We start from the raw sequence: 12,644 nt of genomic DNA on the forward strand, positions 1-12,644 counted from the left end.
AACAGCTTCCCTGGTCTCTGAGCAGGGGGGAGGTTGTGTCATTTGCTAATTGTAAATACCTGTCTCATATTGTCACTCCTGGATGTTCTGTACCTGTTCATTGCATTCCATTGCAGAGTGTAGCTCTTGCTTGTCAATGCATTGTCATTTGCTTCTAACTGAGCTGCTCTGGCAAAGCTAATGCTGGGGGAAATTTCAACCCACTACAATGGGACTCTTGTTCCATGGGACTGGGCTCTTGGTCACTTTCTGTTCCGACACCAGAGCAATCTTCATGGCAATTCTGGGTCCCTGCTGCATTTGAAGCTGTGATGAGCTCTGCCATGGGTTGGTAGTGATGGGACTGAGCTGATCCACTCCTTCTGCAGCTCAGGGATAGGGGTGACAATGAGGCTGAGAGAAGTGTGCCCTAACTTGTCACTGCCTTTCCCTCCTTGGACAGGTCTCCATGGCCAGAGGCAGCAGATGGCCAACAGCAGCTCCATCACCCACTTCCTCCTCCTGCCATTCCCAGGCACAAGGCAGCTGCAGCTCCTGCACTTCTGCCTCTTCCTGGCCATCTACCTGGCTGCCCTGCTGGGCAATGGCCTCATCATCACCACCATAGCCTGGGACCACCACCTCCACACCCCCATGTACTTCTTCCTCCTCAACCTCGCCCTCCTTGACCTGGGTGCCATCTCCACCACTGTGCCCAAATCCATGGCCAATTCCCTGAGGGACACCAGGGACATCTCCTATGCAGGATGTGTTCTCCAGCTCTTCTTTTATGTATTCCTAATTGCTGCTGAGTATTTTCTCCTCACCATCATGTCCTATGATCGCTACGTTGCCATCTGCAGACCCCTGCACTATGAGACCCTCCTGGGCAGCAGAGTTTGTCTCCACCTGGCAGCAGCTGTCTGGGGCTGTGGGTTCTTCCATGCTCTGCTGCACACAGCCAATACATTTTCCCTGCCCCTCTGCCAGGGCAATGCTCTGCACCAATTCTTCTGTGAAATCCCCCAGATCCTCAAGCTGTCCTGCTCCACATCCTACATCAGGGAGCTTTGGCTCATTTTGGTCAGTGCCTGTTTATACTTTGTGGGTTTTGTGTTGATTGTGGTGTCCTATGTGCAGATCTTCAGGGCAGTGCTGAGGATCCCCTCTCAGCAGGGACGCCACAAAGCCTTTGCCACCTGCCTCCCTCACCTGGCTGTGGCCTCCCTGTTTGTCACCACTGTAATGTTTGCCCACCTGAAGCCCACTTCTATCTCGTCCCCATCCCTGGAACTGGTGGTGTCAGTTCAGTACTCAGTGGTGCCTCCAGCAGTGAACCCTCTCATCTACAGCCTGAGGAACCAGGAGCTCAAGGATGCCCTAAGGAAAATGACCACCAGATGCTTTCAGAAACATTAAACTCTTTGTCTTCTTCTGTAGAGCAGTTCTGATGTCACTCACAGTCTGGTTTGTCTCTGTTTGGCTGCTGCTGGTTGTGTGACCCTTGTGAGAAAGTTGTTTCCCCACCAGAGTCTTTCTTCAGACCATTTCTGATCCAGTGCTGTCCTGTCTGCTGTGACCCAGATACTGCAGACAGGAGCAGCTGTGCTCCCTGGGTGTGCAGCAAGCAAGGAAAAATTCTTCCCATCTAGAAGTTCATAACAGAGACAGAGTAGTCTGGCAAAACTTTATTTGAATAAAGGGAGAGTCCACAGGTCAATTCCCTGTGGGGTCTTTCTCATTGCTGAAGGCACAGCTCCCCTTTCATCCTGCATTTCTGGGTGCAAATTTCCCTCTCCCTTTCTCCACTGGCTCAGGTACTCAGGATGTAGTCTTTCCCCAAACCCCTGCTACATGTCCTCCTTCACACGAACCCTCCCTGCTTCATACATCCTATGCTTATTTAAATTAGGTTCTTCACTTCTCTGGGTGGAGAAGTTAATATTCAGTAGTCTGTTAAGCCTGTGCTCTGGCCTAAAAGTTCAGCAGTTCAGGCTGTGTTCAGTGTCTGCTCTCTTCGGACAGACCCCTACTGATTTACAGCAAGGTTCAAGGGAAGGGACTTAGCAGAGGCCCCTTTGTGATTTATATACACATAGAGAAGGTGAACTGTCTGGGTCCTCCCTTTCTCTTCCAACTCCCTCTTAGCCAATTCTTCCTTTGTAAGGACACTCCCTCCTTTTGATCCCATCAATTCCCTCCTCTTCTTGCTTTAATGATTGTCTTTACAAAATTCATTCACTATTAACTCAATCCTTTCCTCTTGGCTCATTTCTGATGTTGGTCTTATTTGCAGATACATCATACTGCTCTTTTTTGTAGCCTTTTCTGGCTCACTTGAGATGGCTACACCCTGCACCTGCCTGACTGCAGGATGGATAAGCCATACAAACCAGGGTATCAGACATGGTAGAAAGAGTAGAGCTGCTGTTGCACAAAGAGAGAAGAATGACACTCGTTTGACCCATGGCCCACCAGGCAACCAAGACAATGTGTCGCTTCCCAGTCCTTGCCAGGTTTGGACTGGACCATGAGCTGTTTTGGTGTCTATATTTATTGCTGCCTCCCCATTGTCCTCAATCTTTAGGCACCAGTCAGATGTATTAAACTTTCCACATCCACCTCCTTCCTCAGCTAATAGTCTGGAGAGTCCTTTTGGGTGCATTGCCTCTCACACCTGAGTTTGGTGTTTGGCTAATAGTACCTGTGGATGGAGTTTACCTGGACTTCAGCAAGGCCTTTGACACTGTCCCCCACAGCAAACTCTTGGCCAAGCTGTCAGCCCATGGCTTGGACAGGAGCACTCTGAGCTGGGTTAGGAACTGGCTGGAGGGCCAAGCCCAGAGGGTGGTGGTGAATGGTGCCACATCCAGCTGGCAGCCAGGCACTAGTGGTGTGCCCCAAGGATCAGTGCTGGGCCCCATGCTCTTTAACATCTTTATTGATGATCTGGAGGAGAGCATTGAGTCCATCATCAGTAAATTTGTTGATGACACCAAGCTGAGGACAGGAGTTGATCTGCTGGAGGGTAGAGAGGCTTTGCAAAGTGACCTCGACAGGCTGGACAGATGGGCAGAGTCCAAGGGCAGGACATTGAATGTTGCAGAATGGCTTGCAAAGACATGGTTCTATGGAACACATCCAAGTGCCAGGTTCTGCACATTGGCCACAGCAACCTCATGCAGTGCTACAGGCTGGGGTCAGAGTGGCTGGAGAGTAGCCAGGCAGAATGGGACCTGGGGGTACTGTTTGACAGTAGGCTGAACATGAGCCTGCAGTGTGCCCAGGCAGCCAAGAGGGCCAATGGCATCCTGGCCTGCATCAGGAACAGTGTGGCCAGCAGGAGCAAGGAAGTCATTCTGCCCCTGTCCTCAGCACTGGTTAGGCCACACCTTGAGCACTGTGTCCAGTTCTAGGCCCCTCATTTTAGGAAAGATGTTGACTTGTGAAACATGTCCAGAGAAGGGCAACAAAGCTGGGGAGGGGTTTGGAACACAAGCCCTATGAGGAGAGACTGAGGGAGCTGGGGTTGTTTAGCCTGGAGAAGAGAAGACTCAGGGGTGACCTTATTACTCTCTACAACTACCTGAAGGGAGGTTGTAGACAGGTAGGGGTTGGTCTCTTCTCCTAGGCAACCAGCACCAGAACAAGAGGACATAGTCTCAGGCTGCACCAGGGGAAGTTTAGGCTGGAGGTGAGGAGAAAGTTCATCTATACAGAAAGAGTGATTGCCCATTGGAATGGGCTGCCTGGGGAGGTGGTGGAGTCGCCATCATTGGAGGTTTTTAGGAGAAGAATTGATGGGGTGCTTGGTGCCGTGGGTTAGTTGTTTGGGTGGTGTTGGATTGGTTGAAGGGTTGGACGCGGTGATCTTGATGGTCTCTTCCAACCTGGTTTATTCTATGTATTCTATGTATGTATGTATTCTATGTATCACTGAGAGAGTTGTTAGCCATTGGATTGGGCTGGCAGGGAGGTGGTGGAGTCACCAGCCCTGGAGGTCTTCAAGAGCAGATTGGACATGGCACTTTGTGCCATGGTTTAGTTATGAGGTCTTTGGTGAGAGGTTGGACTTGATGATCTTTGAGGTCTCTTCAAACCTTGGTGATTCTGTGATTCGTCAGAGCTGCAAAAGACTGCAAGCAAGGGAGAGAGATAAGAGAGACAGAAGGAAGAGGAGGAGGGGAACTGGAAACAGACAGCAGGAGCAAAACCACTCTTCTTCCATTGTTTACAAGCTGTTGTCTTCAGAAAGGTGCAGATTTTCAAGCTTTAGAACTGAAGTTCCCACTGCATGAATGTGGCAATGGTGGCAATAAGCAGTGTGAGCAATCTGGCAGTATAGGTCTAGAGCCTGACATGGTGGTAGGCCATGCTCAGCATAAGTGCAGACGTAGCTAGCAGTGTAGCAAAACAATGCTGTGCCTGCAGCATGTAACTAAAGCAGGGCACTGGTAGCTATAAACACAGAGAGTTATCTGGGAACAACAGGACGCACACCTGCATCAACAACCTCACGTGTCATTAGTAGTGTGACCAATAATCTATAACAGTAGGATGTGTGGTCACTCGTGGGGAACCAATGAAGCTATGCCAACGATGCTCTCCCAGTCTATATAAGCTGTAGAGGTTCCCTTAATAAACAAACAATACTCGATCATATTGGCCGTTTGTATTGACTCCGTTCTCCATCGCCGACATCTGGTGCCCGAACTTGTGATGCGATCCTCGGACTACGATGCTGCTCAACTCAGCATAAGAGGTATGCTCCGAGCAGTATGGAAAGCCGCTCGAACCAGCACTGCCCCGGTGCTGACAAAATAAGCAGCACACGCTCAGAAAAGGAAGAGAATCTCACTAGGATCCAGTAAAGCGGACGGGGAGGGTACAGGGTAGCACTAAATGCCCTCCAAAGTATCCTCTCCATGAGAAGTATTACTTACGATTCTGGGATTTTAAAAGGGCTATTAGCCTGGGCCCGGGATCAAGGTCTTATCCCCACAGTAAATGAAGCTTTCACTTCCAAAGCATGGGACAGAATTGGAGCCCGGCTGTGGGATGAGGTGTCTAAAGGCTCAAAAGGAGCTTTTCCCTATAGCACCCTGTGGCACATTGTCACATACACTGCAATCTATGAAAGCAGAAAAGTCTACTCTCGATTCAGCTGCTGCGGCGTTGGTTCTAACCGACATCAAAAAGGGAGATTCGGAAGGCTCTGCACCCTCAACCCTCCACCACTGCCCCCCCACACACACATCGTCTGCCGCTCCGTCAGCATCCTCGTCACAATTTGTTACCCACTATTCCTCCTTCTACATGAATCGGAGGTCTCCAACCTGGTGGCCCTGGCGGTCATCGCCATGGCAGTGGCCCTGGTGGCAGCCCTGGCAGCAGCCATGGCAGCGGCCCCAGAGGTCCCGGCGGCCGTCTCCATAGCGGCAGCCCCGGCGGTGGCTATGGCAGTGGCCCTAGCAGCCCCAGCAGCCCCAGCAGCTCTGGCTCCGCTACCCTCCCTGCCTCTTAAATCCCAGACATTATCAGCAGAGGATATCACTGCAACAGGGAATACAATCAAATTCCGAAGGGACGGTAGTGTAAGGGATCGGGAGGTGGGAGGACAGGGAACCGATCCGGTGCTGCGTCAGTGGAGAGGTATCGTGAAAGACATCCGGATGATTCAGATTACTGGGCCACCAGTTAATAAGGCCGACCCCACCCAATGATATCAATGGATAACCTTGCCTCAAGGCATGCAGAATTCTCCCACCCTGTGCCAAATGTATGTGGCTTGGGCTTTGTCCCCATTTAGACAGACTCAATATGACTTCTGCATCTATCATTATATGGATGATATTCTAACTGCAGGAAAAAAGTTAGATCCTGAGACAATACTCTCTGAGCTTCAACCCATGTTATAAAGCAGAGGGCTGAAAATAACACCACATCAGACCTTGCAACTTCTTGATAAATGGCAAATCGCTTACAATGCCGCGGAAGCCATGCCTCGGCAGTCAGCAGACCCTTTTACACGGTGTCACTGCTGACCAACTCGTTGGAGCAGGACCTTTGCTAGATCAGATCAGCAAATGCAACTTCCTGATGAGGCTTTACAATTAAGTCAGGATTTAGTGATCAAAGCGTGGTCAAGAATCCAGGATGATAAATCTGATCCTGCGCTTCTCACTACTTGTCAGGGTCCAACAGGGCCATTTGGTTCCTTTGTCGATACCTTACATACAGCATTCAATACTAATCCAGATTTGACTCGTGATATGATGGTAAAAATGCTGGATGTTCTGGCATTTGACAATGTTAACAACAAAATTAAACAGGTTCTCAGCATTTTACCAAGAGGTACCCCTACCTCACGACTGCTGGACACAACAGAACAAATGAAGCACTGACAAACAGCAACATATCTAGCCGTGGCCATAGAAGCAGTCGTGAAACCACCAGTATGACCACCGCACAAGGGAAACAAGCTGGGTTGCAAACATGGTGCTTCTGGAAACCTAGGTATCTTAAATCAAATTGCCTGACTGCTGGACAGACTCGAAAGTGCTGCGCTCACTGTCACAGACCTAATCATTTTACTCAAGATTGTCATAGGCAGGGAAGCTGCTCCCGCAGTGCGAGTACATCCCATGTGATGACACCAAACCAGGGTGCTTGGACCGCCCCACCCATCGCAGCCACCTCTGGCAGCGTGAAGCAAGGACAGATGGGCAGAGGCCAAGGGCATGAGATTGAATACATCCAAGTGCCGGGTTCTGCACATTGGCCACAACAACCCCATGCAGAGCTACAGGCTGGGGTCAGAGTGGCTGGAGAGCAGCCAGGTGGAAAGGGACCTGGGGGTGCTGGTTGATGGTAGACTGAACATGAGCCTGCAGTGTGCCCAGGCAGTCAGGAGGGCCAATGGCATCCTGGCCTGCATCAGGAACAGTGTGGCCAGCAGGAGCAGGGAGCTCACTCTGCCCCTGGACACTGCACTGGTTAGGCCGCACCTCGAGTACTGTGTCCAGTTCTGGGCCCCTCAGTTTAGGAAGGATGTTGACTTGCTGGAGAGTGTCCAGAAAAGGGCAACAAGGTTGGTGAGGGGCTTGGAGCACAAGCCCTATGAGGAGAGATTGAGGGAGCTGGGGTTGCTTAGTCTGGAGAGGAGGAGACTCAGGGGTGACCTTATTGCTCTCTACAACTACCTGAAGGGGGGTTGTAGTGAGGCAGAGGTTGGTCTCTTCTCCCAGGCAACCAGTACCAGAACAAGAGGGCACAGTCTCAGGCTGAGTCAGGGGAGGTTTAGGCTGGAGGTTAGGAGGAAGTTTTACACAGAGAGAGTGATTGCCCACTGGAATGGGCTGCCTGAGGAGGTGGTGGGGTCGCTGTCGCTGGGGGTGTTCAGGGCGAGGCTTGACAGGATGCTTGGTTCCATGGTTTAGTTGATTGGGTAGTGTTGGATGATAGGTTGGACACGATGATCTCGAAGGTCTCTTCCAACCTGGTCTATTCTATTCTATTCTATTCTATTCTATTCTATTCTATTCTATTCTATTCTATTCTATTCTATTCTAAATCATCCAGCCGTCACCGGCCAGCCAGATGCCAGCAGCACACACGCCTCTGACCTCCGCCCAGCAACAGCAGGCAGCGCAGGACTGGACCTGGCAATCTCCAACACAGTAACTTTACTTGATGCCACGGTACATTTATTGCCAACAGGTGTGTCAGGTCCTCTCCCAGCAAAAACTCAGGCATTAATATTAGGCAGATCCTCAACAACGCTATCAGGACTTTGTGTGCTTCCTGGGGTTGTTGATTCTGACAGCACAGATAAAATTCAGATCATGTCATGGACTCCGTTTCCTCCCTGCACGGTACTGAAGGGAAGTCGTATTGCACAGCTATTATTGCTTCCCTTGGGATCGGAACATCCCCCTGCAGAGGGACCTTTAAGAAATAAAGGCGGATTCAGGTCTACTGGGGATCCACAGATTCTGTGGATACAGACTATCTCTCAAAAACATCCTATCTGTCAATGTGTCCTGATGTATGGTCAGCAGAAAACAGTGCTTAGTGGCATTATTGATACTGGAGCAGATGTCACAGTGATTTCTAAAGCTAAATGCCCCCCCCCGCTGGCCTGTAGCTAGTGCATCTCAGGTGCTGGCAGGCATAGGGGGAGCTGGAGAGAGTCATCAGAGCCTGAATTTCATTCAGATTCAGGGACCAGAGGGACATACAGCTTCTGTGAAACCTTTTGCTTTGCCTGTGCCTATGGTGCTGTGGGGTCATGATGTGCTTTCACAATGGGGGGTGACCATGAACACCCATTTTTAGAGGGGGCCATTGCGGTGCGCAACACCCTTCAGTTAACATGGAAAACAAATCCCCCTGTCTGGGTGGATCAATGGCCCCTACCATTGGAAAAGCTTCGTGCACTCCAAGAACTAGTCACAGAGCAATTGGGGAAAGGACATATTGTACCCTCCATGAGTCCATGGAACTCTCCTATTTTGGTCATCAAAAACCAAACAGGCAAGTGGCGCTTGCTCCATGATCTCAGAAAGATTAATGACGTTATGGAAGAGATGGGCAGCCTCCAACCAGGGCTACCCTCACCCACAATGATACCATGATATTGGCATTTAACTGTTATGGACCTAAAAGATTGCTTCTTTAGCATTCCTCTACATCCAAATGATGCTCTTAAGTTTGCTTTTTCAGTTCCAAACATCAACATGCAGCAACCTTTGCAGAGATATCATTGGGTTGTGCTTCCAAAAGGAATGAAAAATAGTTCTACAATTTGTCAGTGGTATGTAGCAAAAATTCTCAGTCCTGTTGGAGAGGCATTTCCTGATGTTCTGATATATCATTACATGGATGACATCCTAGTGGCAGCACAAAGCCCTGAGCTCATGGAGAAAGCTGTAGCCCTTGCTGTATCCACTGTGACTCAAGTGGGGTTTTGTGTAGCACCTGAGAAAATTCAGAATGTACCACCTTGGAAATATTTAGGGTGGAGGATTCAGACCCAAACAATTGTTCCACAGCCTTTGCAAATCAATGCACATGTGAAAACACTTCATGATGCTCAGAAATTGCTGGGAACTATAAATTGCCTTCATCTTTTGAATTGCTTGGTAATTGGGGACTTTCTCTCTGGCTTTGTAGTTTTCTTAGAACAATTCTGTATGCTTTTACTGCTTTATTCTTTTTGCTACCTTTTTTACCTTGTTTATTGTAATGCTTATAGAGTTTGATTAATTGCTTTGTTAAGGGGACTCTTGTTATATAACAGAAGGGGGAAATGAAGGGTTAAACCTTGGAGATCTGAGCTCCAAGCACTGCTGGACTGATAAGAAGAAACAGTGTTGGCCTTGATGGCTTGTGAAACATGGTGCAGCAGTGCTGTTGGAGGAGGGCAGATATTTGATTACGAGTGGTGTTATGACCTGAGAGTGTGAGACTTCAGGCACATAGCAGATGGATGTAAGAGAGTCCCTGATCCTGTCATAAACTGCTTTTGTGTTGTATTAGTTTTATAAAGAAGAATTTCACATAATAAAGTGGACACCTGGCCTGGTCTCTTAATCACAGCAGCTGAGGACAGCCCAAGCTCTGGGGCTCCCTGGCACTGCTGCTGTGATGGGACTCTGCCCCTCCACCTCTGCACACAGGCACTGCCCTGAAGCTCCACAGAGGAAGTGAGGAATGAGCTCAGAGAAACAACTCCCTGCAGGGTCCTTTATTGTGTTGAACACCCAGGGAGCACAGGTCCTCATGGCTGCAGACTCTGGGTCACACCAGACAGGACAACACTGAACCAGAAAGGGTCTGAAGAAACACATTTGTGTGGGAACAACATTATCACAAGGGGAACAGCCCCAGCAGCAGCCAGAATTTGAGCTGTCAGCCTGGGCCTGCACTGAGTGACATCAGAACTGCTCTGCAGGAGAAGACAAAGAGTTTATTGCTTCTGAAAGCATCCAGGGATCAGTTGGCTCAGGGCAGCCTTGAGCTCCTGGTTCCTCAGGCTGTAGATGAGAGGGTTCACTGCTGGAGGCACCACTGAGTACAGCACTGACACCACCAGGTCCAGGGATGGGGAGGAGACAGAGGAGGGCTTCAGGTAGGCAAAGGAGCCAGTGCTTGTAACCAGGGAGACCACAGCCAGGTGAGGGAGGCAGGTGGCAAAGGCTTTGTGGCGTCCCTGCTGAGAGGGGATCCTCAGCACTGCCCTGAAGATCTGCACATAGGACACCACAATCAACACAAAACAGACAGATATAGAACAGACACTGAGCACAAGAAGCCAAAGTTCCCTGAGGTAGGACCTGGAGCAGGAGAGCTTGAGGACCTGGGGGATTTCACAGAAGAACTGCTCCACAGCATTGCCCTGGCAGAGGGGCAGGGAAAATGTATTGGCTGTGTGCAGCAGAGCATAGAGAAAGCCACAGCCCCAGGCAGCTGCTGCCAGGTGGAGACAAACTCTGCTGCCCAGGAGGGTCTCATAGTGCAGGGGTCTGCAGATGGCAACGTAGCGATCGTAGGACATGGTGGTGAGGAGAAAATACTCTGCAACAATTAAGAATACAAAAAAGAAGAGCTGAAGTACACATCCTGCATAGGAGATGTCCCTGGAATTCCTCAGGGAATTGTCCATGGATTTGGGCACAGTGGTGGAGATGGCACCCAGGTCAAGGAGGGCGAGGTTGAGGAGGAAGAAGTACATGGGGGTGTGGAGGTGGTGGTCCCAGGCTATGGTGGTGATGATGAGGCCATTGCCCAGCAGGGCAGCCAGGTAGATGGCCAGGAAGAGCCTGAAGTGCAGGAGCTGCAGCTGCCTTGTACCTGGGAATGACAGGAGGAGGAAGTGGGTGATGGAGCTGCTGTTGGCCATCTGCTGCCTCTGGCCGTGGAGACCTGTGCAAGGAGGGAAAGGCAGTGACAAGTTAGGGCACACTTCTCTCAGCCTCATTGTAACCCCTGTCCCTGAGCTGCATGAGGAATGGATCAGCTTAGTCCCATCACTACCAACCCATGGCAGAGTTCATCCCAGCTTCAAATGCAGCAGGGACCTAGAATTGCCATGAAGATGCCTCTGGTGTCAGAACAGAAAGTGACCAACAGCCCAGTCCCAGGGAACAAGAGTCCCATTGTGGTGGGTTGAAATTTCCCCCAGCATTAGCTTTGCCAGAGCAGCTCAGTTAGAAGCAAATGAAGCTGTATTGACAAGCAAAAGCTACACTCTGCAATGGAATGCAATGAACAGGTACTGAACATCCAGGAGTGACAATATTGGACAGGTATTTACAATTAGCAAACCACACAAACCCCCCTGGTCAGAGACCAGGGAAGCTGTTCCACTGCCCCTACCCCCAGTTGCCCTGTTCCAAGAGAGAAAGGAGGAGTGGAAAGAGCAAAAAAGCAGTGGGTTAGACTTAAGCAAGGCCAGCCAAAGCAGGTGATCTCTCCAGAGACAAGCAAAACAGCTGAGATCAGAAGAGAAGAGAGACAATTGTTATGGTCCAGCTCCTCTGATTCTAGATATTTATCCAATCAATTTGTTTAGAATAATCTTTTCTTTTCCTTTTCACACCCAAGAGTGATCTATTTATTTTGTTTCTACTTTTCTGCTCAAAATCTGTAACTAAATTTTAAAGGCATTGCCTAAAACCACCACAGCCATGGAGAGGTGGAGAAACAGGCAGCAGGCCTGCAGTGCTGAAGAGACAGTGAAGGGAAGAGAGAAAGGCAGAGGGGCTGGGGGTGAAGCCTTCTCCTTACCCAGCTCTGCTCACTGCTGCTGGCAGGATGGAACTGAAGGGCTTTGGTCCTCCTTCTGTGTGCACAATCCAGGAGCCTTCAGCTGAGCATCAGCTGCCGTGATGGAGATGCCTCCAGGAGCTACAGCTGCAGTGTCCTGCACCCACAGCTTCAACATGTCAGTGACTGCAGTGACTTCTCCTCCAGTCAGCTCTCAGTCACCCTCCCAGTCCTGGACACCTGTAATGGGTTGGGGCAGATCCCCTCCCCACCACAGGCAGAAATAACGACTCAGGCAAACGGATTGCAAAAGTGATGAAAGTTTAAATAGAAAGCAGTGAATGTTACAGAAAACCCAAAGCGCAGTGACAAAGAAAGATCCCATCCCCACCTGAGGGTGCATCCAAAACCCCCAGGGCTCCTTCTTCCCCCTCCCTCTGCTGGGCTAGTCTCAGCTGGCCAGGCCTGAGACTGCCCATCCCCCTGTGGCCTTGGGCCCAATCAGGCCATGGCCGGGAGATCTCTCCCCCAGTTACCAAGTCTCGGAGAGGGAAGGAAAGAGGAAGTGCCAGACTCCGCACTGGATCTTATAGTGGTGCAAAGAATTATGGTAGGAAATACACAATTTCCTGTGTCCATCCCTCTGGGCTGGACTTCTGGACACAGGAAGTGAATGCACCAGGGGGGCACCCAGCTCAAACTACAACAACACCTTGAAGCTCTCTCTGCCTTCCTCATCTCCTTGAAATCCTCTGGCAGTGTCCTCAGCCCTGCTGTGCTGTGCAGAGAGCTGCTCCTGGCCAGAGCTGTGTCCTGCAGCACTGCCTGCTTGCCAGCAGTTCCTTCCAGCCCAGGAGTCTGGCCCAATAGGGCACCAGAGGAGCAGCCCAAGGTCT

General features: G+C 50.3%; 1 protein-coding gene across 1 annotated transcript; it reads left to right on the plus strand.

The window, feature by feature from the left end:
* The first annotated feature begins 465 nt into the window (after positions 1-465).
* On the plus strand, positions 466-1,398 carry LOC128899866 (olfactory receptor 14J1-like). The gene has a single exon (XM_054179578.1). The coding sequence runs from the start codon at positions 466-468 to the stop codon at positions 1,396-1,398; it is 933 nt and encodes a 310-aa protein (XP_054035553.1).
* Positions 1,399-12,644: the final 11,246 nt, after the last annotated feature.

The sequence above is a fragment of the Dryobates pubescens genome, unplaced genomic scaffold, assembly GCF_014839835.1.
Source record: "Dryobates pubescens isolate bDryPub1 unplaced genomic scaffold, bDryPub1.pri scaffold_90_arrow_ctg1, whole genome shotgun sequence".
In the NCBI taxonomy this organism is placed as follows: domain Eukaryota; kingdom Metazoa; phylum Chordata; class Aves; order Piciformes; family Picidae; genus Dryobates; species Dryobates pubescens.

Bases quoted from the DNA above. Each gene is read 5' to 3' on its own strand.
- LOC128899866 (XM_054179578.1), top strand. From the start codon at position 466: ATGGCCAACAGCAGCTCCATCACCCACTTCCTCCTCCTGCCATTCCCA.